We start from the raw sequence: 27,544 nt of genomic DNA on the forward strand, positions 1-27,544 counted from the left end.
TTTTTTTCGTGTACATGTGTTTATTTTAAAAAGCATAGGAAATAAAATGGTACCTAAAAAAGTATCTACAACAAATAAATTATTTCCAGGGATGCATTGTAGATTCACACAAACCAGTCTGCTAACGGCGACCAAGGTTATGCCCCGGGGACCCAGGCTTTCCCCCCTCTTCTCGTCCTGGAGACCTGCCCCTCCCGTGAGCGGTGACCACGGCATTGGAGGAGGGTCCTCTCTGAGCAGGGGTCCTCACAGCCATGGCAGGTGGGCACGAGGGCAGCCCGGGCAGCGGCAGACCCAGTGTGGGGGCTTCAGCAAACGCATCTGACTGGTTTCCTGGGACCCCGAAGTAGTTTACGTAAGTGGGGCCTGGGCTTTAAAGGACCATGAGCGCGCCGGGCCGGCTCCTTCCGGTGGCTTGTCTCCAGGACACCGAGGTCTCGGGAAGACGAGGTGGCCTGTAGTTTTGGGCTCTGGGTTACAAGACAATGGCCACCTGGCAACCCTCTCATTAAAGGTGATGTGTGTGACGACAGACAGCTATGCCAAAGACGGCCAGCCTCCCTCTGGGGCGGAAGGCAGAGCACCGAGCCAGTGACCCTCAGAAGAGGTCAGGAGGTGGGGGTCCCTGGCCGGGGGTGCCAGCCTTTGAGAAGGAGAAGGTGCCACAGCCACCCCGAGGGCGTGATGAAAATAAAAACAAAAACCCAAACCACAACTCTTCCTTCTGGGAGGAGTTCCAGAGGCCTGAGAACGCACACCACGGAGGAGGCTGCGAAGCTCCTTCTCGGGAAGGCAGAGCAGCCCACGGACAAGTCCAGACAGTGAGTCTCCAGGGTGAGTGCACGGAGCTCGGCGCGGTGCGTTTATTTTCCAGAGGCTTTGCCATGGAAACACTGAACTTCGGACTGCGCTGGCAAGCCATAACACAGCCTGCTTCCTCCCGGGTGAGAGCAGGGCCCGCGGAGGCAAACAGACACCCACAGGAGCCGGGCAGGTAATTACAGTGCATGAGGGGTGTGGGCTGTGTATAAGAGAACTTCCCGAAGCGCACACCGGCCTCGGGCGGGGGGGGGAGCTGTCTTCTCGTTAGATGGGGCGACACAGGCCCCTGTGTCAGGGAGAGGGGTGGGTCAGGGAGAGGGGTGGGGACCGTGGGGAGCCGGCAGACCAGAGGCCCCAGCAGGAGGTGGCCCAGCTTCTGACGCAGCCAGTTGTTGCCCAGTGAGAATGTGAGCCCCAGCCTGGCCAGGTCTTCTGATCTGGATGTAAACATTTTCTCATTTTAAATGTTAGGGATCTACTCTTGAAAAAGATTCTGTCGGCTAAAGAAAACACACAGGCTGGATGGTCTCGCAGTCTCTCCTCAGCGGCAGGAAGGCGCAGCAGGCACACGGAGGGCCCCCCCAAAGAGATCCAGATCCAAATCCAAACCAGGGCTCAAGGCACCCCCGGCCTGGGAGACTGGCACCTCTCACTCCCCGCAGCCAGGTCTGCAGCCCACCTGAGTTTGCAGAGACGTGCGCAGCGAGGGCTGCATCCAGACCGGAACTCATCACTTCCGGGGGCTCATCATCAGAACGAGCCCCCTTGGAAATGAGAAGCTGGGGAGTCTGGGAAAAGCTCCTGCGGCTCCATCCACACGGGCCCTCTTCTTTCGGTGTGTTCAGGTGGGCACCCGACAGGGTGCCTCAGTGCCCGGCTTCACACAAAGTCTTTGGGATGGGTCGAAGCTACTCCCCAGGCTGCTCCGCCTCTCGGGCGTCCAGCAAAGGAACGTCCGTGTTCCCGTCGCCTCCGCTGCACTTGGCGGGGTGGGAGAAGGTGTACGGCTCGCTCTCGGACCCAGGACTGAAGCCAGGGCATGGGTCCTCGGGGGCCAGCTTCACAGTCGGGGCCCTGGAGCAGATGGGGGGCGGGGAGGGCGGGCAGTCCCCCATGGGGCCCTGGAAGGGCCGGTAGGTGTCCACCTCGGGCTGGACGAAGGACCCATTGGAACCCTGCAGCAGGTGCCCGTACACCATGGTGTCCTCGATGACTGCGTACACGTGGGGGTCGATGTCCTTCGGGGCCTTCGGGAACTTGGGCTGCATCGGCATCTGGGTGTTGACGTTCCCATTATAGACGCCCACGGCCAGGCCCTTGTTCCTCTTCTTCTTCCTGCTGAGAGGGAGGGAGCGGGCAGACGTCAGGAGGACAAAGAGCCCCGATGTGCACCACTGCCCATCCCCGCTGGACCTCCCATCCTTCGAGGCTCTGACCCCGTGTCCCCCACAAACCACTCGGCATTCAAACCTGAAACTGCTGTCCTCAGTGAATATTTAAAGGGGACCGGCTTCGGTCTCCAGTTTTCAAGAGAGCGGTTTAGAGAAGATACTTTTAACACTTCCTGCACTTGAATTTGCTTCAATAGATGCACAGTACTCAATGGTGGGGACATCTGACGACCCCTCTTCCCTACTGGGAAGGGGTGCTGGCCCGGCCCAGCCACGCCAGGCACGGGCACGCCTGGGCCGACCTTCTACCACGCTCAGTGCTTTCCCCACAGCTAGTGCTCCACCCCTGCCCTGGAGACCATCTGGATTCTCAGCAATAACACACGGGGCCCAGGATGGGCGGTGGTTTGTTTGCATTAAGCTGGAGGTGGGGCCAGCATTAGCAGAGGGATCCAGTCCCTTCGGCAGTGACCTCCAGCAGGGGAAAAAACATCGAGAAAAGAAGAATTCAGGCTGGGGTGCCAGAGTCCTCAGTGACACCATTAACCTTTGGTTGGTAGCGTTCCTTGGTGCTTGGCTGTGGATGGGCATTAGCGCTCTCTGCTCCGGAAAGCAAAGCTTCGCCCTCCACCTGCAGGGACCACAGGCAGGAGCTGCCGGCTTTCTAGCTGACTGCTGATTCAAAGGGAGGGCATTATCTCAAAGAACATAATGGGCCCTGTAATGTGCAGGCTGGCGGCTCACTAATTGTACTTTTCCGAGATAAAAATAAATCCAGTACATTTAGCTTGTCACACAGAGAGACTCTGGCCAGGATGGCGGGTTCCCAAGGCCCCGGCCTGGAGCCTGTGAGGGCTGCCCTTCCGTGTCCCCACCAAAGCTCTCCTCGCTCTGTGCTGGGACTGCCGCCTCCCCTGCCTGCCTCTGCAGGGCCCCTACCCCCCCGGCGGTGGGAGGGGAGCCTATTTCTGGCTCCTCGTTGGGGCCCCAGCACCGAGCACGGCTCCCAGCACCCAGGAGACCCTCAGAAGTACACGCAGACACACACAAGTCCAGCGCTGCTGCCCTTCCTCCTGCCCACTGCAGACCACACCGGGCTGGGAACCGGTGAGCCTTCCTCATGCGAGGCTGCCAGCCAGTGGCCTCCCCCAGGCAAGGCCGGGCCCGGAGATCCGCAGGCCAGGGCTGGGGCAGCTGAGAGATGGAAGTGAACGCTGCACCCTCCTTTCGCCCAGCGCCCTCCGGAGGAGGAGCTGGGGCCCAGGGTCAATGCCATGCTTCCGATCTGGGGGGGAGCGGGCAGAGTGTGCACCCCGGGGTAAGGAAGTTTCCGGGAGAAACGTTATAATGGTCCTTTGTTAAAAGTCCTCTCTCCCCTGCGACCTACGTGCAGCCCCATGAATCGGGGAAGTGGCCTCGCCCTGGGGCTCCCCAGTGGGCAGGTCCTTCCTCATCTGCGGCGACATTTCTACACAGTGTCCATCGGCTGATCGGGCATTCCAGTTGCTTGTTCATGGCCCCAGTTAATTTTTTAAAAATTTGTTTTTTTGGAAGATCCAATCATGCTAGGGGAAACCGGTCTCTCCCTCCCCTCACGGTTCTAATCAGAAACACGGGCAGAACGGACCCGCGTCTGGCAGCGGCGTGCACCCCGTCTGCAGAGGCCCCGCCCTCCTCCCCCGAGAAGCAGAACCCCTCGCGCTAAGGGGGCAGAAGGAGACACGAGTCAGCACCCTGGGTCTGCCTTCCCCTTGCCCACGGAACCGGCTTCTTCCGGAGCTCGTACAGAGTCCAGCGAACACGCATAACACGTGTTTGTTGGAGAAGCCGGAGGGAACGAGCTGGGGCCGTAGGCGCTCGTGCGCCGAGGCGACGGAGGGATCGCGTTTGGAGGCTGGTCTGGCGCCGCCCACAGGCCGTCATCCTGCGCCAGGACCGCCCCTGCGCTGCTCACTGTCCGCTGAGCACCCACGGCAGGCACCCGGGGCGGGTGCCGAGGCAGCTGCACAGAAGCTGCAGGCTACAATGTCACCACACACGCGTTTTTGCTTTTGGGGGTCTTTCCCCCACCAGGTGCGGGGTTCTCACTTACTTCTTCTTTACGAAGCAAATGATGAGTCCGAGGGCGAACAGCAGCAAGGCGCCGCCTCCCACCACGGCGATGAGGATGACGGTCAGGTCTGTGAGCAGAGACACTTTTGAGGGGCAGGGCCGTGTGGGGTGAAGGGTGTGACGGACTCCACGACGTCGCCCCCACAGCTGCCCACCGCCCAGGCCCCCCTCCCTGCGCCCAGGTGCTGCGTGCCCACTCCCACTCCGAGGAGCCCCTTTCCTGGTGAATCTGGGCTGTGCCGGCTCCGGGCCCGCCCCTGGGGAGGGAGGCAGGGCCGCCTCTCGCCCCTGCTGTCCGAGGGGGAGCCAGCCACCAGGTAAGACTCCTGACCCTGCGGAGGCCGCCGTGCTGGGAGGAAGCCCCCCGCCAGCCGCGCGGAGTCTCCACGAGGAAAACAAACCGAGGAACCTGGACAAACGTGGGCATCAGGGCCCCAGACACGTGTCCGGGTGGGACACCCGGCCACCCTCTCGCTGATCAGGGCGTCTGGCTGAGGCTCCAGAGAGCTCAGAGCCGAGATGAGCTGCTCTGCCAGGCCCGGCCCGAACCCCTGACCCGTGCAAGTACTTATGAGCAAACAAGACGGTTACTGTCTGAGCCACTCAGGAACTACAACACACGGGGGACCTACCAGATCTACTCAAAGGCTACTCCGGGCTACCCTGGGCAAGCTCCCCCGGCCGCCACAGCCTGTGGAGGAGGAGGAGACAGCAGAGCAGAAGGGTGCAGGAAAAAGCGGGGAGCCAGAAGCCAGAAGAGAAGGCGTTAAGGAGAGGGTGGTTTCATTCTGTGCTGTTCCTTTCCTACAGTCACACAAAGGAAAGAAAATGGATCAGAGAGGGAGCTCTGCGCCAGCCAGGGAGGGAGAGCTCCTTGCCTGTCCTACAGGCAAACGAAGTGGGAGACGCGGAAAAAACAGGGACAGGAATAAACGACAGAAGATGAGCGTCAGAGACGCAGAAAACCCGGGAGCCAGCCTGAGCACCTCGGACAGCCTTCCCCGCGTGGCTCTGGGTTCCCCTCGGTGCTCCTGCTGCTACCCGGTTGGGCGGCCGTGGGCGGACGCGCCATCCCTCTGCCCACCGCAAAGGGAAGAGGCTGGGAGGAAGCTCCCGCACGGTCCCCTCCGGTTCCGGCAGCCCGGGATGCTCCGAGACTGTCTCGGAACCAAGGGCACACACGGCCCCAGCGGACTGCCCCGCCACGCGTGGGTGTCTGGCCTGGAACTCCTCAGTGGGCCCTGCCACTCTGAGCACAGGGGCACACCCTGGGGCGGCCACCAAGGGCGTCTCGTGGCCTCCTGTGTGTCCCTGAACAAATCAGCAAGCTGACACCAGGTGCCTCTGTCTCCCTTTCCAGGTCCTCACGTTTTAATCACCAGCACTGAATGCTCAAGGGTGCCTTCTGTTTTAATTCTCACCTGAGGATATTTTTATTGGTTTGAGAGAGACAGAGAGAGAAACACCGGCTGGTTGTCTCCTATACATGCCCGACTGGGGATCGAACCCGCAGCCTTTAGGTGTACAGACCAGAGCTCCAACCAACAGAGCCCCCGGCCAGGGTCCAGGAACACGTTTATCAAAGACTCTCCACAGGTGAGGAAGGTCAGAAGGGAAAAGCCTTCCCCTCTGTCAGAGAGAGATTAGTAATCAATGGTGGTGGTAGGTGAACTACCAGAATGCCCTCATTCTCTCTCTCTCCTGAGCCAGTCCTTTCCCGAGTTACTTTGTAGCTCCTCCCGTCAAGAGGTGGAGTCGGTTTGTCCACCTCTAGACTCTGGGCTGGCCGAAAGACCGCCACAGAAGAAATGCTGTCTGAATCCCTGACCAAATCATCAGGAGACTTTGCAGGCCTGCTCCGGCCTCTCCTGGACCTCTCTCCTCTGTCCCGAGGACAGGTCTAGGCTGGAAGATAAGAGACCAGGCAGAGGGGAGCCAAGGAAGCCCCGTGATCCCAGCTGATGTTGGCTGGGCCCCAGACACGTGACAGTGACCCTGGCCAAGACCAGCAAAGTCCCGGAGCCAGAGCCAGCCCGCAGCTGCCTACAGGCGCATGAGAGAATGAACCCTGATAAGCCCAGCTCAGACCAGAATTGCCCAGCCAATGTGTGAGCAGTAACAATGGCTGGGGTTGGGGTTTTTTATATCTTATTTATTTATTTTTAGACATAGGGGAAGGGAGGGAAAAAGAGAGGGAGAGAAACAGCAGTGTGTGGCTGCCTCTCATGTGCCCCCTACTGGGGACCTGGACCACAACCCGGGCATGTGCCCTGGCAGGGAATCAAACCGGGGACCCTTTGGTTTGCAGGCCGGCACCCAACCCACTGAGCCACACCAGCCAGGGCTAATAATGGCTGTTTCTAAGCCACTGAGTCCTGGGGTGCTTCATTCCGCAGCATTACTGATATAATAACAGCTGATGGACACATGGACAGCCAGGACCCAAATCTACGTTTTCAACTCCCCTCCCAGGCTTGCTCCTTTCCCCCCGGCCCCCAATCTGCTCTCCGTCCCCATTCCCGAAAGCCCCTGAAGGCCCTTACCGACAGTTCTCGGGGTGAGCGACACCTGGAAGAGCAGGTCCAGCTGCTTGCCGCTGGCCGGGCTGCAGTTGGAGATGTTGACCCAGAAGTTGTGGTGGTGGGCGCTGGGCTTGGGCAGCACCTCCTCCAGGCTGAAGACCTCCTCGGCCGCGAACGACTGCTCCTGCACGATCAGGTACGCGCGCCCCGTCTGGCAGACCAGGCCGGTCCGCTCCTTCACGAAGGTCAGGCAGGACACCTGGTCGCTGGGCACGCTGATGTTCCAGGACACGGAGGCAAGGGATGGCAGGCCCCGTTCCCAGTTAGGGGTCCTCAGGTAGACCTTGCTTTTCGTATCCGGGGTCACCTCGAAAACCCCTTCCTCTGCAGGAAAGGGGAGACAAGACACACAGACGTTTCACTCAAGGGACAGAGAGAGTTGTGCTGCAGGGGACGGTCAGCCATCCAGAGCAGTGCTGACCGCTGGAGCACTCTGCTACAGCAGAGACATTCTTTATCTGCACCGTCCTATTGAGGAGCCATGACCACATGTATCTATTAAAGGCCGGACACGTGCTTGGTGTGACTACGGAGCTACATTTTAAATTTTCTTTACTATTAGCCCTGGCTGGTGCAGCTCAGTGGATTGAGCACAGGCTTGCGAACCAAAGTATTGCAGGTTCGAGTCCCAGTCAGGGCACATGCCTGGGTTGCAGACCAGGTTCCCCAGTAGGGGGCGCACAAGAGGCACCTACGCATTGATGTTTCTCTCTCTTTCTCCTTCCCTTCCCCTCGCTCTAAAAATAAATAAAATCTTTTTAAAAAAATAAAACAAAATAAATTTTCATTACTATTAATTTCCACTTAAATTGCCACCCGTGACCAGTGGCCACTGTACTGGCCGGCTCAGGATTGGACTCTCAGTCCAATCACATTCTTGGGTCTCGTGCAAAACAAACAAACAAGCAAAAACAAGGCAGTTGGCCAAACCGGCAGTTAATTCAGCTTCCTTTCAGTGACACCCTCCCTCAGGGTGGCTAACAGTTCTCTGAGCTCCTCCTCGGGAGGGCTGTATACCAACTTCTGTTTCCGAGGTGCAGAACACCTCCGGTCCCGGGAAGAATTCTGGAACCGCGTAGCAGAAGCAGAAAGAGCCTTCAACACAACAACTGCTCCGCCCCTCCCCTTGGGGTGAGACCAACACCCACGCTCCACACTGTGCGACTCCCTGGGGGGGGTTTCTCTGATAACCCCAGAGATACCCGGCAGCCTAGACTGACCGTGATCTCATGGCCGACGGTTCTCATCCCTCGCGTTCCTGCCTCCGCAAACAAAAGTACGAAGTCAGCCTCAAACCCCAGCCCCTGGTCAGTGTCAAAACGGCCTCTCACATTGAGTAACTCGTAACGGTGACGAGGATTTTTAAAATGAGCTCTAGAGGTCACGTCTATGATCGATTTAGACCTCACTTCCTGCCTGGGACCCCGAAGGCCACTGGAGCCTCCCAGGAGAACGGGACCCTCGAGTTCTAGATCCTTCTGTCTCCCAGCATTCCTTCCCGGCACTCTCCACACCACACCCTGACTCCTCCTCAAAGCAGGATCATAAACATGTCGGCATAAGGGTCCTCGAGTCACCACCTTCAAAATCCAGGACGTGGGCATGTGTGGCCACTTCTAATTTATGCTCAGCCTGCATCCCAAACAAGCGCGAATCTGATTACGTGTTTTGCTGCCATCAACCTGTGCTACCCACCCACTGTTGGGCATTCTTATTTCCAGCTCCTGGAATTTTCCACGCTAGGTTCATGGCAGAGTCAGCATTAGGACTCACCATCCTTCAAATTTCTTGTCTGAAAACCGGCCCACTCAACTCTCTCTCCTCTTCAAATTGACAACTTGATTGAGATGATCACCAAAGCAAAATAAGATGAGTTTTCCCAAATGGGAGAGGCTGAGGGGGCTTGGAGACGGGAGAGAGTGAAAGACTCCTGCTTACCTTTGAAGTAGGGTATGAAGGACACGGTCAGGCCCTGCCTGGAGACCTCTTGTCGGAAGCTGGGGCCAAAGGTGCGCAGAGTCACCGAGGTGTTCTGCTTCACCTGGATCTGCTGGATCGCGCCTCCAGGGCAGAAGGAGCCGAAGTAGAGGTCCTGGCCGGGACCGGCACCGGCGCTGGCCACCAGGTAGCTGAAGCTGGTGTTGCAGATCCGCTCCTGCGTGTGCTGCTGCAGCTTCTGGGCCGGCACCAGGGCCAGGCTGACCCTGTCCTTGGGCACCAGCAGCTTCCAGGAGAAGTCGTGGAGCTGCACAGGCAGCTGCAGGATGTCCCTGGGCACCTGGAGGGGGTAGGACTTCCTGAGGCAGTACCGGTGGTCCATGCAGCCTGGAAGAGAGGGGCTCGTGGTACCCAAGCGGGGAGGAGACGGTGAAGAGCATCGTCCCAGCCCTCGAGCCATCCTGAGACTTCTTGGCTTTTCCCTTTGGTCTTTCCTTCTCCACTGTCCTCCCTCCCGGCTTCTGGCTTCCCCTCCTGCTCTCTCGTATTCTTCCTAACCTGGCAGACCAGCTTCTTGTTTGTCTGGTCCTCACCTCTGTGCACCTGTCTCCTAGATGCTAAGTGCCGTGTGGGCAGGGCACAGGTTCGCCTCCACCCAGCCCTGGCCCAGTGTCTCTGTCCACGGGGGGGCAGGTCTGTGCCCTGACTCCAGCAAGGAGGGACTCGGGGAGATCTCAGCTCACATTCCAGCTCCGCCACTTCCTAACGGGGTGGCTCCCTAACGGGGTGGCCTCAGCTCCTGCCTCTGCAGGGGCTTTAGGGGCGTCCAGGTCAGAGATGATGGGGGCCCTGCAGGCAGGGGACTATTGGTTTGGCTGCCCCCCATTCGTCACACACTTACTATGTGACTAGCATGTGTTCAGCACTGCTAGGGGGGTAAAGGGGTAAGAGATGGAACAGGTCAAAGGTCTTGACCTTAAGACCCCAGGTCTCAAGTGAGAGAAGACAAGTGGGCAGGGAGCGTGGGAGCAGCAGGGGCCATGCAGCTGGGAGAGGACGAGGGAGTCTGAGACCAGGAGGAGACTGCAGGCTGGACAGGGGGGACACGAGTGCGGACACAGGTCACGCACGCACTGCCCTTCTGAAAGACGCGCATTCTGGCTGAGGCTGCCGGTCCCCGAGGACGCTCGCCTCCACCTCACGGCTTGCTCCGTGGCCGCCCCTGCTCACCCTGCACCACGGGGGACCTTTCTGGCGGTGCCATTTACGGCTCATGCAGTGGGCCCCCCCCCCAGAAGACAGGGCGGGATGGGGAGAGGGGCCCACGGGCACGTACTGAAGGTTTTCTCGGCGTTCATCCACAGGCGTGTCAGGTCGTCACAGAGGAAGGAGATCCTGTGTCTGGAGCCCGCCGTCAGGGTGAGGTTGGTGCTGCACGTGCGAGACTCCAGGCACACGAAGCAGCCGGGGATGAAGCGGCGGCTCTGCCTGCCGGGCCTCGGCTCGATGCTGAGCGACATGGCTCGCTCGTGACTCAGGTCAACCACGTAGCTGACATCTGGAAGCACAGAGCGAGGGCGGGCGTGAGACCCGCGTCCGCAGCAGCCCCGTGGCACGGGGAGCGTCCGGGACGTCTTCTCACGATCAGGGCGGCATCACAAGAACGTCAAAAGGAATTTAAAGGAAAAATAATGGAACGCGTTTCTACCACCCTTACTGGCCCTCTTTCCTGCCTTCAGGTTCATTTTCGCCCTTGCTCACAGGCATGCGTGTTTTTTCTCACTTATTTGAAATATAGTGTTTATTAGAGGCTAAATTATGGCATGTGAGGTTTCATCCTGTTTATGAATCCTCTATTCCTGCCCTAATACTGCACTGTTCCTAATCACCACTCATAGTAGGAGGCTATTTATATAAGTGATGATAAATCTCACTGGGTTGACTATCATGCAGCCGCCGCTAAGATGAATGAATATTTTAAAAGACTAGTGCATATGAAAACTAGGCTAGGCCAGAAGAACTGCCTTTCCTGTTAGTAAAAGGACACAATGAGCCCAGCACCTCAAAGCAGTCACCACAATAAAAACAAAGAGAATACCTTGTAAATGCCCTGTAGAGCAAATGCAAATTATAAAGGCAAAAAAGAAAAATGTAAATATCGTTCTGATAATAGGCACCACAAATAATGTCAAGGGGCAAGGGACACAAGGGGAGACCATATGTGTGACACGGGATGACTGAGCAGGTGACAGAGGAGGAAATACAAATGTCCAAGTACACAAAATATGACGTGTTCTTGTGTAACTTGTCATTTCACTTGCAATGAGGGAAAAGCAAATTAGGACAAAGTGTTACCAACTCCCCCTAGTCAGACGGGGGGAGACATACAGAAGCCTGATGATCCTGGGTGCTGGGGAGGGAATGGGGGGACAGCCCCTCACACTTGGGTGGGAGCATGGATAGTCCCGTCAGGGTAACTTTCTAAACGTCCTTCCCGGCCATCCTGGATGTGACTTTGACCTTTGCTCTCCCCCTGGAGCCGTCCTGGTCCCGACTTAATCCCACCACAGCACCTTCTTACTGCGTGGAGATGAATGCACCCGCCATTCATTCACCCGTAAGCCTGTCTCGCTGCCCGGCAACGGACTTCCCGCACCTCTCCTAGGGTCCGGGGTCCGCAAGGCCCAGAAGCCACCGATGAGACATGGGACGGGAGCCTCACCCCAAGCAGACTCCCCAGGAAGGAGAGAGAGTGCTGGAGCAGGAGAGGAAGGGAAGGCGGGCTCACTTACTGCTTTCATGTTGTGGATATTGAACCAAAACCTCAAACTTCAGCCGGAGGATCCCTGGATTCTGGGCGTCTTGGTCACAGCCCTGCAGGGAGAGGTTGAAATTCCCGGCCATGTTCCCGGGCTGCTTGTCCGCCAGCTTGAACACCTCAGGGTTGGTGGTGGAGCCCGGGATGTAGTACTCAACCCGCTCCTCCTTCCTCTCGCAGTTGGAGACGTTGAATCGGAGGAAGGAGACGCTCGCCCGCAGGGGCGGGGGGATGACGAACTGCCACGTCATGAGCTCATCCTCGGGGAAGCCCAGGGGGTAGTTGGCGGACATCAGGGTTGCGGAGCCCTCGCCCTCAAACACAGACTCGATGATGCACAGTCCTGTTGGGAGGGGAACCCAAGCCCGGCGATCAGACCCTGCCCCGGTTGTCCCGGGCGGAGGGGCCGCAGGCTGAGGTCAGGGGAAGGCGATTCTCGGGTCCTGAGCCGCCGGTCTGGATAGAGCATGAGGAGAAGACACCGGTGGCGTGCGAGTCAGTGTTTAACAACTGACTCAACCAGGGTGGGGGCGGGGAGTCCTAACGTGTAGCTGATTTCAAGCTACCAACGTGGGATGACTGAACGTGGCCTTGGGAAGAGACGGGCAGCAACTCATCGTCACCCAGGACTGCCGCCTCCAGATGCGATGGGCATACGCAACCTCGGGAGCACAGACACAAGGAAACTGTAGTGAAATCGCTAGGAGGCAGTGAGTTCTGAGTGTTTACGACCTTTGTTTCTAAACTCATTTTTTTTACTTGTAAGTTTACATAATTTTATGTGCAGGAGCAGCTCTGTGGAACACCAGCCCACAACCTTCCTGCGCGAGGAGCTATCAGCTCTTGGGAGCCAGGGGGAGCCAGCGCTACCTGCCACTGACGCCATCAGAGAAGACGTGAACTAGAGAGAAGACAGGAGAAAGGAGTTAGAGAAAGGAGGGGTTGCAGGAGGTCTGTAGAGCCAATCCCATTTCATTCCTGAGAACAAACCTCGCATGCACCAAGGACAGAGAAGAGAGAGCCACCACCTGGGTTAGCAGAGGAGGGTGGGTCCACCTCGGGCGTCAGCGGCCTGTGTCGCTTACGGAAGAGCGACAGCTCCCTGTGAGGCACTCGGGTCGAACCACACAAAATTGCCGACACCCGGCCCTTTCCGACCTGCAGAAAGTGGTGATTTTTGTGTGTCGCAACCTCAGCAAAGGACAGGGGGGCGTGGCGTGCTCACGTTTGATGGACGACCGGTTCGCGATGCTGAAGCCGGAGACATTCCTGGGGTGGAACCACGGCAGGTGTAAGGCCATTTGGACGCCCTCTTGCATCTTGATCCGGGACACGGTGCCGTTGCTACAGAAGGTTCCGATCTTGACGTTGGTGGAGTCGACGCGGCCGCTGATGGAGTGAGTGACCCCGTCCGGGCAGCTGTCCCCTGGCTCGATCTGCCGCAGGCGCGGCAGGGAGAACTGCAGCTCCAGACCGATTCTCTTGTGAGCCTGCACGTTCCAGATGAAAGTCCGGTTGAGGGTGGGCAACTGTGACGTTGGGGGCTGCAGCTGGACCTCCCCGAAAAAACACGGGCCTGCCATGCAGTCTGAAACACAGTCACACAACAACCTTGGTCACAAAAGCTGCTGGCGGCTCACTGCCCCTCCCTACCTCTTTAGTAGGCTCTCTGGGAGCACCACCAGGCGGGCACACCCACCTCCAGGTCGCCCGAGTGTGGATGGCCACTGGCACACCGATGCCCCCCTTCTCTGGTGAAGTGCCTCGGCTGGCAGTGCCTCCCGGGGTCAGAAAAACCTGAGGGGTTTCGCCGCCCACCCCAGCAGGGAGCAGCCGCCCACAGCCCATCAGGGCTCACGTCTGCGGAGTGGAAGAGCCTGACCTCCTGGCTTCCGGTGCATCGGCCTGAGGCTACACGTTAGCTAAACCCACATCCTGGTTTGCTTCTTCCCTTGCTCTCTCCTGCTTTCCCCCACTCCTTCACAGGGTGCCTCTAAGGGCACTCTCCTGACAAGTGCCGTGAACGAAAGTCCCCACGCGGGCTCTGTTCCAGGCAACCACACCCAAGACGCCTCCTAACTCTGGCGTCTTCAGATTAAGTCAGCGCAGTCCCGTTGGTGGGCCTTCCCAGAAGGCTGAGCACAGCCCTTTGCTCTGCTGCAGAGCAGCCCGCGCTGCGCTCCTGCAGCCACCGCTCCACAACTTCCAGGGGGCAGTGCCTTTAAAACCCGGCGTTCCCATCAGCACGCTCATCAGCACGCCGAGTCCACTCCGACTGGACAAGCCCCTTAACGGCTGGACCCTGGAGGCACTGTTTCTTCCTGCCTCGTGGCTTTCGTGCTCCTGTTTTATGACCACGCCAGATGTTTTTTTACAGGCTAACAGCTAATGACACCCTCTGATGTGCCTTGTGTTCTAGGCCTTTAAAACGAAGGGAGAAACGCTGCCGCCAGGGAGGAGCGAGAGAAGAGCACGCAGCAGGAGGGGCAGAAGGCGGCCAAGGCAGCAGTTGAGGCTTTTGCTGTCGCAGGCGGGGGCAGTGTGCAAGGGGGGTGGGCTCTGGCCACTGTGATAACAACCTGCAAGTCTGCCCTGCGCTCCAGTGGGATGTTTGAGGGACCCAGTGGGGTGTTTGAAGGTACGGCCAGCCCTGGCTGGGTAGCTCAGTTGGTCAGAGTGTCAACCAATGCACCAAGGTTGCTGGTTCAATCTCCAGTCAGGGCACATACAAGAGTCAACCAAAGAATGCATCAATAAGTGGGACGACAAATGGATGTTTCTCTCTCTCCCTCAAATCAATAATAATTTAAAAAGCTACTATCAACTTAAAATGGAACTATGGGGGAATTTCAGAACTGGACGTCTGAGGTCATCCATGATACATGTCGGCTTCTCAAAAGGCAGCCCCAAGGCCCAGAGGGGTGAGCACAGCGCTTCCAGTTTACACGATCCCAGGACCCAGGACGGAGGCCCGGGCTGTGTTTGCTCATCCCGCGTCCTTGCCAACGCGCCGCATCACCTCACCCATAAAGCAGGGTTAGATAACACGGTGATGAATGTGGCTAAAATGAGATTTTGTGTGTCAATATAGATAGCACCTATTTTTAGGAGCTCTTGCAAACTTCATTGTTTACATCGAACCACGTCTTTCCTTCTGAAAACTGGCTTTGTGACTTCCCATCTCCAGGCTCCAGCCGTGCCCAGGGCCGCGTGGAGAGGCTCCTGCTGGGTTCTGCACCCTGGTGGAGTCGCTTACCCCCGCGCTGAGGGGGTCGATGGTTCTCAGCCCTGGTTCCGCATCAGACTCACTCGGAAGCGTTTCAAAAATGCACCTGCCTGGGCCACCTGAGAGATAATGATTTAATTCTATACCAAGAACCGGGAGTCACGAGGCCCCGCCCCTCAACCAGGCTCTGCTCCAGCCGTGGACTTGGGGAGAGTCAGGGTGCGTGCGTACTCTTTAATCTGTTGCCGAGCGCTTCGGTGTTGAGGACGGACACGCAGCAAAGAGCAGTCACAGCGACTGGCCCGCCTCCAAGTCTCGGTTCTCCGTCCGGTGCCCAAGTGTGAAGTAAGCAAAGGTTCGGAGGATGGAGAAGTGTCCGTTCAGAGGTGGTTCACAGCTCACGTGCCCCCAGGCAGACCTCCGCTTTCATTCACGCGAACGGCATTATTCGAGAACGGGGAACAGGAGAGACCTCAAACTTTGACACTTTCAGAATGCTTCCTCAGGGCAGGTTTTTTTTAAAAAAATGAGGGGCAGGCAGGACCTGGGATTGGATTCTTGAATCTAGATTTATTATTTTATTTTACTTTATTTTTAAAAAGATTTTATTTATTTATTTTCAGAAAGGGAAGGGAGGTAGATAGAGAGAGAGAGAGAAACATCAATGTGTGGTTGCTGGGGGTTATGGCCTGCAACCCAGGCATGTGCCCTGACTGGGAATTGAACCTGCAACACTTTGGTTTGCAGCCCTTGCTCAACCCACTGAGCTATGCCAGCCAGGGCTGTAGATTTATTATTTTAGAAATTAGTAGCTTCCTATGGTTTTCAAACATTGCGAGCATGGGTTTTCACTGTGAACTGCGTGGCGCATCCCGGGGCTGAGAGCCTGGTGCAGTTATTCGAACGCTTGGCTTGTGGGGTGATCGTCTATTAAGGCGATCGATCGCGTGCAGTTTTTTTCTCTCTCACTGAGTAGTGCAAAGCATGACGTCAACCCATTTCCTTTTCCAGGACGGCAGTCACTTTATTGGTTGACATGATTATAAAGTAATGCATGCTTGTAAAAAAAAAACCAAACAAACAATACTATGGAGGAACAGAAAGAAGGAAATGGCTGTCACTGTTCCCCTCCCCCACCCACTACAGAAACAAGATAAGGTTAACATTCTGGCGTTGAGCCCTCCAGACTTTGGACTCCGGATGACCACCTGCGCCTATGTGTGTATTTAATAAGGTGGGGTTGAGCTGTTTTCCTACTATAAGCTGCACTGTTTCCAATAAAGCAAAACTATCTTTCCATATCAGATGCGGGGATTGGCGTCAGTCTTTCGAGAGCAACACACCATTCCACTGAGTTTTCTTTAGTGCCTCCATGGTCTCCTCAGCTCTGTAAAAACGTCGCTGAGATGTTAATTGCAATCAATGCAAACTGATTAATTAATTGGGCCAGGGGGAGAATTGACATTTAAAACGTACTGAGATTTTCATCAAGGAACCCAGCACCTCTCTCCATGTATTTATATCTTCTCTTTCGTCCTTCAGTAAAATGTTATATTTTATTTTATGTACATCCTCTGCATATATTTAGATGACCCCTAAATGTTTAACCAGAACTTGTGAACAATAGTGGCCAAGAGCAGGCACGGTGGGAACCCTTACGCCATTTCCCATTACTGGTAACACGACCCAACCGCTGGGTATGGCATTGGCCATCAGGTTTTGGTAGATCCACTCGATTCGATTGAGAAAACACCCTCCTGCTTCTGCTTTACCGAGAACGTTGTATTAAAAACATGTCAAAGAACCTATTAAGCTGATCACATGTAGTCTTCTCTCCCAGAAGGACCCTTCCAGTCTCCCAGTCTCCCTGCTCTTTGTTCTCTTCGTGCATTTTTTGGACTTGGTATATGTATACTTAGAATTTGGGTTTTTGCATGGATAGTCATAACGGACTGGTCTACGGATTCGTTGTTGCTGTTTACTGTTTAACCTTTGGCAGATTTTGACATCAGGGCTGTAAGAACCACATAAAATGAGCTACGAAACTTCTCTTTCTGTACTCAGAATGGAAGTCGGCAAACTACAGCTCATGAGGTGCATCCAGCCAAACACCTGTTCTTGTAAATAAAGTTTCTGGAACTTTCATTGCCTGTTCATTTCCCTGTTCTCTACGGCTGAGCTTGTGCTGTGAGCGCACAGTGGCGGCGTTGTCATAGCGACCATCCGGCCTCAGACACTTGCTAGCTGGACTTGCACAGAGAAAGCTGGCCAACCCTCCGCTAGAAGGGTGTAGATATCATGGGAATTGTTTGCTCCTTCAGGTTTTACAGGATCCTCCACGAAACCATCTCTCACTGACCCAATCCCTGCTCTCCTCCATCTGGGACATTTTCTGAATCTCCTCTGTTATTACTTATTCATTCAGGTTTCCTCCCTCTTCATGAGTCCACCTGGCCCATTCGGTCTTTCCTGAAAATCACCGTGTCGTTGAGATTTTCATATGGAATATCATCATGTTGTAGTCTCTTACAGTTTTAGAAAAATCGCCTTGGTACACGCCATTACATCCACACTTACACTGTCAATGCTGCCTACTTGTAATTTCTCTCTCTTTTCCCAGAGACTAGCCAGAGATCTGTCTACGCAGTTGCTCTTTATCAAAAACCAGGCCTTGGTTTTAGGTATCGAACGTAGTTTTAAAACTGCTTCTAAGGACTTACAATCTCTCCTTTTAGTTTTCCAAATTCCTTCCTCCTAAGGTTTCTTTCACCCCTTTTTCGTCCTTCATGATCTATTACCTGATTCATTTATTTTCAGCTAAAGGCAAAGAAGTTTTCTGAGTGTGGCTTTGTTCAGATCACAAAAGTACCCTCACTGTCGGTTATCACTCCCGCGGGTGGCTGGTTGGCAAGCCCCCCTTCAAACCACTGGGAGATCATCTATTGTTTTTTTCCGCCTGATTATCATTTCATGTGTCAGTCTCCTACCCCAAGCTCAAGTTCTGAGTAATAATAATACCAATCATCCATAGTTTGTTGAATTCTTGTATATCATACAGTCTCGACCCATTATTTTATTTCACCCTCATAAAAGCCCTATTGGTTGGTACAACGGCTCTTATTTTATAGACTAGAAAACACTAAGTCACAAAGGAGTTGAGTCGTTTGCATGAGTCACAGGATCAGGTCACATGATCAGCATTGCCCTGGAGCGGGAAGCCACAACCCAGCTCCCTCAGCCTCCAAAGCCGCTGTGTTTCGCCTTGTGTTTCTTTCGTCCACCCATTTCTCTGCTCTCACCTCCTCACCCTTCACTTCTTTTGGGTCCTCCAGCCCCCTGACTTTCGCCTGCCACCAGCCAGGTGTTCTTAGCACTTCGGACTGAGCATCACAGACCTGAAGACCCACAGCTCTGTTCAGAGACACCGTGGCTCAGGGGCCACAAGACCAGACTCTGGAGCCCGAGAACCTGGGTTCGAGTCCCGCCGGCTGTGCCATTTCGGGCGAGTCACTTTCCTCTCGAACCCCTCCTAGGGCCGTTTGGGGGAGTTGACAACTGAACCTACTCCATAAAACGCTGAGAGAGCTGCATGGCGTACAGAGTTCCGAAGCAGACCTCACCTCCCTGGCCTTGGAGACGGACTCCCAAACCGTCCACGAGGGCACACTTACCAATATTCCTCAGGATCTCAATGACAAAGTGCTTCTCCGGATTCGGGCAGCTGAAGGAAAAGGCCTTTGTTTCTCCAGATTTGATGAACAACGAGTCTGCCAAGTTTCTACTGAAGATGTAACAGGGCTTCCCTGGCGGCAGAAGTGAGGCCCCGGGCCTTATCGAGACAGAGATGCCACTTCCGTGGGGCAGGCCGATCTCGAAAGCTTCGGGAAGAAGGAAGAGAAACGCAGTGAGCAGGGCGATTTGGGTCTGTGGACCTGCTGTCCTCCCCCCGGTGGCTCCCGGGAGGGTGCCCGCTTCTCTCTGACAACGTTGTTCCTCACCCCCCCCCCCCCAGAGAAGGGGACGGTGGGAAATGACGGCGGCGTCCCTATCGGTGGGGAAGAATCGGGCCGTGTGGGTGGGCCCTGACATGGGTCTCTTGTTCGGTTTATTTGTTTTTCCACAAATGAAAACTGCTCTATACCGCATCCTACCTGCCTTAAGCCATACGTTTTCAGATACCCTGCCTGTATTAAGTTGCAATTAAATAGCCATCAGAGAAACTGCCACATTTCTCCCCGATCTGGCTGCAGACCAAAGTGCACACGCAGGAACCGTCTGTGGAGGGACTCGTTCCTCAGCGAAGAGCGGCTGTCTCCTGCCGTGGGTGCTTCCCATGCCAGTACATGCGTGCATACGTACATGTAAACACACACACACATTCCCACACAGCCATACAGTCTCGGAGGGTAGGAAAACGTTTACAGAAGTTAGATATACACATATTACGTCCACAAACTGGGAAAGTTTGAGCAAAACAGTGCTAATACCTCAGGCTGGGGTCCAGCCAAATGATCTGAACAAACAAGATGGAGCCAGTGAGATGGGGGTTGGCTGTTAAACAGAGGCGTGCGCTCCAGCCAGGAAGGGTCCCCGGCTGGTGAACAAGCACGATCTCCCTCTGTTCCCTTGGCTTTCTCGACCTCTAAGTCTTCTCAGACTAACAGGGAAGAGCCCCTTTCCTCCTTGGCAGCGGCCGCCCCTTCCCCGGCGGGTCCTGAGAGTAGAGCTCAGCGGCTGATGGCCTGGGAGGGGCGTGAAGGGATGATCGTCCGCAGGTGGGTCCCTTGGGAGGAACCCAGGGACCCCCCCAGAGACCCGCAGGGCTGCTGCCTGTGCTCCAGCGCGTTCTGGAGCAGAGAGACGGTCAGCAGCGGGGACAGCGCCTGCCCATGGAGGCCACTCAGGAAACATCCAGCCACCGAACAGCCGCCCGCCGGAAAGCTTTTCTTGGTTTTCCAGCTGTGCTTTCCCTGCCTTTTAAAAGTTTCTGTTTTTAATCAACTTCATGGAGGGGCAGAGGAGCAAACCCCAGGATCAGGGAACCCTTCTGTGTCTTGACCACGGTGGCGGGTGTGCCTTGCACACACACGCCACAATTCATCAGACTGTATGCTAAACATTGGTGCAGTTTATTACACACGAGTTATGTCTTAATAAACAGAGAAGGGGGGAAACTTGTGTTAGAAAGATTGTGTTTCTACACAAAGTAGGCACTTCATGAATGGAAAAAAAGAAGCATCATGCCCACAGGTAAAATGTGGCTCAATAATATTTGGGGGGATGGTCCTAGTTTCTCTCAAGGTGTGTGCAACATTTGCGGCTATCTTTGAATTAGATTCCGAGGAGAACAAAGCTGTTCTCATGCCCATCCCTCCTGCTTTCAGGGAGGCAGCGCCCCCACCAGGTCATTTCGGGTATATGACAACTTATTCAGTTATTAATGACAGCCAGAGGAAAATGTATAATCTCTTTTGGAAATTATTTTTTAGAATCCTTGAAATCATGTTTTCATTCAACAAACATCTTCTGGGCTCATAAATATGTTCTAGAGGCCATAGCTGGTGCCCCTGCAGCTGGCACCTCTGTGCCCAGGGAGCAAACGATCTGCCCAGGGGCGTCCGAATGCTGTGGGGAGGGCTGTAACGTGGGGAGGCTCCAAGTCCCAGCAGGCCACCACGGGACCTGGGGATCTGTGTTGGAAACGGTCCCTTTGGTCTATGGTGGGAGGTAGGGACCCATTTTCCCCCGTATGGAAAGCCAAGTGTCCCAACTATAATTCTTGAATATGTCAGTCCTTCCATTTTGAATCCCTGATGCTGTCTCTGTGACTTATGACCCAGGCTTTCATTTGCAAACAAAGATCAAGCCCTGAAAGAGTTAAATGACTCACTCTGGGTGTACTTTTTTTTTCATTAAAGAATTTATTTACTTATCTTTAGAGAAAGGGGAGGGGAGGGAGAAAGAGAGGGAGAGAAAAGCACCCTGGCCTAGGGTTGAAGCTGCAGCCCAGGAATGTGCCCTGACCGGGAATCGAACGCCCAACCCGCTGAGCCACACCGGTCAGGGCTCTGGGTGTACCTCTAACACCTCACCGTGCTTCTTTGTTCTGACTTTGAGATGACCGACCCAGCATGTTGCACCGCCCAGACATAGCTTGTATCTCCTGCAGTCCCCGAGGCCAGAGAACCTGGTGGCATAACCCGCACCTGGCTTCCAGCTCACACCCCAGAGGAAACAGGAAGCTAAAGACACAGACACCAGCAGCCGAGTCCGACCACCTCTGCAGCAGGAGGAGATGATGGATGTGACGACCTGTTTCCTAGGGCTCCCGACGAGGCCACATCACCCCCAGGGCTGTCACTTCCAACGGTGCCCCGAGCGTGAGAAAAGATAACTCAACCACCACGTACAGACCTGAAATCTGGGCTCCCCAAACCCACCCCCCACCACCTGTACCACCTGCCAGATGCATTCACGTCACTGTAACAAAAATAGCAGAGACACCCCCCGCTGTGGGGTAAAATAACGATCTCATTTGACCACAAATGCTTGGGTTTGAGCACGACGACACTTGCTCGCGCAGCATTCATTCCCTCTTCTCATCACCGTTAACGGTACCTCGAAACTGGAAACCTCCAGCACTGTGGAATAAACCTCAGCCCCTCCCCCCACACATGTCACCCCCAGCCGGCGGCACACATGAGTGCTCAAGAAGTGCCCAGGGCTCAGTGGCTTAAAAACGGCCATTATTGCCCTGGCTGGCATAGCTCAGTGGATTGAGCTCGGCCTGCGAACCAAAGAATCGCAGGTTCGATTCTCAGTCAGGGCGCATGCCTGGGTTGCAGGCCACGGCCCCCAGCAACTGCACATTGATGTTTCTCACTCTCTCTCTCTCTTTCTCCCTCCCTTCCCTCTCTAAAAATAAATAAATAAAATCTTAAAAAAAAACCAGCCATTATTAACCCCAGCTGGTATGGCTCAGTGGATTGAGCACCGGCCTGAGAACCAAAAGGTCACTGGTTCAATTCCCAGTCAGGGTACATGCCTGGGTTATGGGCCAGGTACCCATAGGGGGCATATGAGAGGCAACCACACATTGACACTTCCCTCTCTTCTTCCCTTCCCCTCATAAAATCTTTTTTTTTTTTTGAAGTATGCTGCCATTTAAAGAAACTGGGTGGGTGTTTTCTTCTTTGCCGTCTCTTGCTTGGTTTCCCCAGGAACTTGGTATGTCACTGCTGTAGGATTTCGGCGGTAGATTAACGGCCCAAGTTCACAGAGAGCCACACGGAGCTCCACATTCTGCGGCGGGGCCGACGCCCCATCGGCTGACGGAGTCTCAGAGCTGCCGGGGCGCGCGGGGGCGCCACACTGGGGCGTGAGTCACGGCCCTTCCTCTCTCTCCCGCCTCCCGATCTCTCCTTATTAGGACACCTTGGCCGGCTTCTGCCTCACCAGCAGCCTTTCTGGGGGGAATTTCCAATCATATTAATCACCATTCATTAATCCCTGTATCACAGGATACGGTGCAAAAGCCGGGTTCTTTCTCCTCCCTGCCGTTCTATTTTCTTTGCAAGGCAAGCAGCTGCGAGCAAGGGGATTTCGCCGGATGAACCCCAGGGAAGTTCGTGGCTCGCAGATTCGTTAAGTGCAGCTTCAAAGACCGACAAATGTGACCTCACTTGTCCGGGACGGGGCGCAATCAGCTGCTTCGAATCTGGGTGGGGCTCCCTGGGAGGCGCGGGTCCCATTCGCTCTGTGTCGTGGAGGTGAACGGAGCGGCCCTCCGCCAGGCCCGGGGCACGGCCGGGGCAGCAGGAGACGGGCGCAGAAAGACGAACGGTGCCCCCGGAGGAGTCCCCGGGACGCGGAGGGACACGGACGCAGGCGCTGGCTGCACCACGTGAATCGGCCGTGCTCATCCGCACGGCCTGCGTGGGAGTCAGCTTCCAGAGCGAGCCCACGAGGGGAAGCCACTGGGGCCAGCACAGCCCTGTCCCCTCTCAGAAAGACGACGCATCTCAGACCCACATCCCTCTCTCAACAACTTCACCGGCGCCGGCTGGGTGTGCTCCTCCGTGGGGCGGATTCCTGCTTCTCCAGCTGAGCACCGGATAAAATAAATAAACTGTGGATGTTCCCTTCGGGCATGGGATGAGCACTTCTCGGGAGCCCGAGGAAGTGACGCGGGCAGAAGGGGGGGTGACCTACCCTTCCCCCACCTCACCTCCGCCCAGTGGGGACACTCATGCCATTGACACGATTGCTCCAGGGTCGGCTATTAACACTCTGGGGGCAGTGGTCAAGGAAGGCTTCACGGAGGAGGCATGACTTCAGACGGGTCTTGGAAAATGAATAGGAGTTTGTTAGCCAGGGGTCGTGAGACGGGTGCCAGAGAGGGTAGGTGGAGGGAACGGCAGAGGCAAAGACACAGGAGTATGAAGAGCATGGCCCTCCCTGGAGCCCATCCAGGGAGTATGTTTTCGCCGGGGGCCAAGGGAAGTTTGGGTGGAGGAGGCTAAAGACGGAGGCGGGGGCCAGGCTCCCGGGGGGGCTTGGCGGTTGGCCCCAGAGCTCTGACTTCACCCGGTGGGACCAGCATATCTTAGCAGCTCCGTGTGGGGGCCAGGAGCCTGGGTTCTGGCGCCTGACTGCCTGGGGTGACTCCTGGCTCTACCACTTGCCAGCTGTGTCCCCTTGGGCAGATTCCTCAGCTTCTCCGCCCTCCATTTACTCGTCTGCAAAGGGGAATAAAAATGCCATTGTTGCAAGAACTATAGGAGTTAATAGCCCTCGAGTGCTTAGGACCCTACCAGGAGCCAGTCCATATTCATGGCCATTGTCGTTGACCTTACGGAGGACAGCAGCTCACCGTCACTAGTACTAGGGAGGGGCACCATTCCCGGGGGTGAGGCGGGGAAGCATCGGGAGCAGCGGCTTCAGTCTGAGGCCCCAGTCCCGGCTGGCTGGACCGGGACGACAGTGAGCCAGGCGAGGCCCTGAGGGGCAGACTCTAAGGAGGCGCCTTCACTGTCGGGCTTGTGCCCGTGTGGTGCCTCCTTAAATCTTCCACGCCTCCTTAAATTTTCCACGCCTCCCTGCCCCGGTCACTGGCCAGGAAGGCCCTTCTTCGCTACACAGTGACTCACATGACTTCCGCACCCCTCTGGGGCTCACAGCAGAGACCGCACGTCCCATCCCTGAGCTCGGGAGGCAGCTGGGATAGTCTGGTCCCACCTCAGCACCCCTGCCCTCTCCACTCCCCGGGAACCGCACTCGTGGAAGCTGCCGAGGCCGGTCAAATCAACCAACCAGCCAAGCAGAGGGAGCACGTGGAGTTGGGGGCCGACCCCAGGGCCTGGCGGCACCACCAACAGAATCAATCCATTGAATGGAGGGGCGAGGGGTGCCAGGCCGTCACACCACCAGAGACTCGGAGTCTTGCCCGTGCCGTGGACCTGGGGCCGAGAGACCTGCAGGCAGCGGAGGGACAACTGGCGCAGCCACCTCATGGAACCCACCTGGCAGTGACTGGCCAGGTCTATTCACAGACCGGTGAATGGAAGCGAAGGTCTTCCCGACGGCGGGAGGCCCACCGGCCTGCCCACCTGGAAGCGATTCGTTTCCCACGCCCACGTGAAGGAGAACCGCAGCTCAGGTCGCTGTGTCGGGACTCACGGGCCTCTCTCGTCCCTTGGGGGAGGAGCCCTTGAAATCTAGACACCATTGTGCTTCGTGCATGCACGCCTTTGACCAGTATTTATGAATCCCCACCCCCCACAGATATGAATACGAATATCTAACGTTCACCCCCACTCACAGATGAGGGCACCGAGGCTCACAGCGGCTGAGTCACCGTGGGTCCAGGCCTCCGTGGTGAGTCAGAGGCCGGGCAGCCTTTGCACCCGGGCAGTCTGACCCGGGAGCCCAGCGCCTGATAAACGATTACTCAGCAGAGCTGGCCCTGCCCAAGGAGCTGCACACACGGCCAGGAACTTCCTGAGCAGAATGGTTTGTTCCCACCAGCAAAGCCAGTCACGGCGGGATAAAACACTTCCCAGCGGCGGGCTGGCGCTCTGCGGGGCCTCCAGGACGGCGAAAGGGACAGACGGTTGTTTGAAATCGCTCCCGGGGCACACCGCATTAACACGGATCCTTCATGTCGAAATAACCGGAACGTGTAGTTCGAATTGAAGCATCGAGTTCCCTGGCATTTAAAATGATCAGGGTGTGGTTCTGCTTCTGTGCCTATTTTTGGCGGTGTCCCAGTACAGGGACCTGAGAAGGAGATTCCTGCAGGTGTGCAGGGGGTGGGGCCAGGGGAGGCAGGGAGGTGGCTGAGTTGGTGGCACAAGAAAAACAGCTGTGATTCGGGAGCAAAGGGCTCCTGCCGGGTCTTGGCAGAGCGACATCCTGCAGGAGACCCGGCCCGTGGGACTCGCTTCTCCAGGCTACAACCAGGGGGACGCGTGGGCGAAATCGGACCTAGGTTTCAGAGAATTTCCTCCTCCTTCAGGTGGGGTGAGAGACCCACAGTTCCCTTTAAAATAGTTTATCCCTTCCACAGTTCTTAGAGGATCAGAGAGAACATATAAAATAAAGTTCAAAGCTCTGGCTGGCGTAGCTCAGTGGATTGAGTGCGGGCTGCAAACCAAAGTGTTGCAGGTTCGATTCCCAGTCAGGGTACATGCCTGGGTTGCAGGCCACGGCCCCCAGCAACCGCACACTGATGTTTCTCTCCTTCTCTCTCTCTTTCCCCCTCCCTTCCCTCTCTAAAAAATAAATAAATAACATCTTTAAAAAAATAAAGTTCAAACTGCACTGTTCAAAGGAACTCCTAGCCAACCTGACTTCTTGGGACAGGGGGCTGTTAGGTGCACCATTCACTCCTCACCCTTGCTCCCCAAACTACTCAGGAAGGAAATTTATAGGCAACGATGCAAGCTCTTTACTTCCTAAAGTAACCAATGGCCCTGCACAGGGGGTGGACTGGCGATCGCTGTCCGCCGGGCCTGGGCTGAGAGCTGCTTTTCTGAAGCGGTGACAGGTTTGCTAGGAGCCACCCAAACCCTCCCGGGGTGTCTTCCCTGCTATGACCACAGACACGCGCCGTGTCAGAGACCCACAGCTGGGCGGGGGGCCCTGCTGGGCCACGGTCTGCAGCAGAAGGACACCCTCACCTGCATAACGTGTTAATATGTGGGTAGGTCCCTTTGGGACAGCGGCCAACCCAACACTCGGGCTCAACACCCAACCGCGCTGGTGGGAGGGATGGTTTCCGAGAGGCCCAGAGCGGTAGGGAAAGCTGCGTAAGGACAGACCGGGAAGGCGGGGAAAACGTAAGTCAGTTTATGGCCCCTGTAAATAATTCACGATGATATGCTACAATGCCACGGGGCCCACTTAAATCACGTGGACATTTTAGGAAGCCTTAGGAAGATTCCTTTTTCCAGAGCTGGGAGTGCGAGTCACGAGGACCGTGAGTGTCCTGGAGGACACGGGACTGACGGGGAGGAATCGCGGGCGGGATAGAAATCCCGTCAGAATGGGCGCCCAGGGTTGTGCCCAGAGCAGTGGGCCATGGCCCCCCTCCCCCTCCTGCTAAACGTGGTTACAGAATTTCCCACGTCTTTAGTGCAGCCCTAGGGCACTTCGGTTTGATGGCCTCCTCTCGCCAGCAGAGATTAGTTGTTCAAGGACTTCTGATAAAAAGCAGGGACAATGATGAAAAGGAAAAAACTACATGTTGTATGATTCCATTACGTCAAGATCAAGGAGATAAAACCCCTCTAAACTGGTGTCAGTGACCCTGTGGACGCGGGTGTTAACGCAGAAGGGGTAAGAGGAAAACTTCAGGGGCGCTGCAACGAGATGCACAAGTGTATTTGTGACATTTATCGCGTGGTACACTTTAGATCTGTGTACTTACTGTGTGCCTCAATAAAACACATTTTAAAACTCAGGAAGACTGTTGCTAACTACCTGGTGAGACGCTCAACCCTCCGGGCCTTAAGGGCAGGCGCCGAGCCCTCCACAGTCCCGGGGTCTCCTGACAAAGGATTCGAAGTCTCTGCCCTTAGGGAACGAGGTTGTGGCAAAGCCTCACACTTCTTGCTACACCAACCTGTTGTTTGCCCAGCTCTGAAGAGGGAGGACAGAAGCCTGTTGGCTTCTGATTCAATAAACGGAGCTTAGCTGTGGTCTGAACCCTGAGTGGGCGTGACCTCCCTGGGGGCCGTGGGCAAGAACGGGCCCTGGCTGTGTCCAGCCCTCCTCTGGGGTCAGGGGTCCAGTCTGCTGCACTCGCACGTTTGCAGAGCAAGCCCCGAAACCCCAAAAGGGAAGGGCATGCTTCCCTTTCGTGTGTAAGGAGGTGGGGAAGGGAAGGTAAAAAAAAATAAATTAAAAATGGAAAAAGAGCACCCATCTTTCTACTACTCGTGCATAAGCCCTGCAGACATTTTTTCCTTTTTTTCTTTTACTGTGATAAAGTATATAAAACACAACCTGTACCAGGGTCACCATTTTTTAGCATGCGGTTCATCAAGTACATTCACAACGTTGTGCAACCTGCACCACCATCCCTCTCCAGAACTTTCTCACTCCCCCAAACGGAAGCTCGGTCCCCACGGAACACCAGTTCCCCATTCCTTGT

At 55.8% G+C, this 27,544-nt stretch overlaps 1 protein-coding gene across 2 annotated transcripts in view; it reads right to left on the minus strand.

Annotated features, from left to right (window-relative positions):
* The window catches only part of CDCP1 (CUB domain containing protein 1), a 37,657-nt gene continuing 10,113 nt past the window's right edge, over nt 1-27,544 (minus strand). Inside the window, exons 2-9 of one of the 2 annotated variants that reach the window (XM_045857119.1) lie at nt 18,561-18,767; nt 12,889-13,251; nt 11,638-12,006; nt 10,182-10,403; nt 8,846-9,232; nt 6,869-7,231; nt 4,306-4,393; nt 1-2,157 (exon numbers count right to left, since the gene is read on the minus strand). In XM_045857119.1, coding sequence (XP_045713075.1) covers nt 1,731-2,157; nt 4,306-4,393; nt 6,869-7,231; nt 8,846-9,232; nt 10,182-10,403; nt 11,638-12,006; nt 12,889-13,251; nt 18,561-18,767 — 2,426 coding nt within the window. In that variant the 3' untranslated portion in view covers nt 1-1,730. Of the gene's footprint in view, nt 2,161-4,305; nt 4,394-6,868; nt 7,232-8,845; nt 9,233-10,181; nt 10,404-11,637; nt 12,007-12,888; nt 13,252-18,560; nt 18,768-27,544 lie in introns of both variants that reach the window. The other variant, XM_045857118.1, reaches the window with a different exon arrangement.

Source organism: Phyllostomus hastatus, unplaced genomic scaffold (assembly GCF_019186645.2).
Source record: "Phyllostomus hastatus isolate PE091 unplaced genomic scaffold, TTU_PhHast_1.1 phas_scaffold_129, whole genome shotgun sequence".
Taxonomy (NCBI): Eukaryota; Metazoa; Chordata; class Mammalia; order Chiroptera; family Phyllostomidae; genus Phyllostomus; species Phyllostomus hastatus.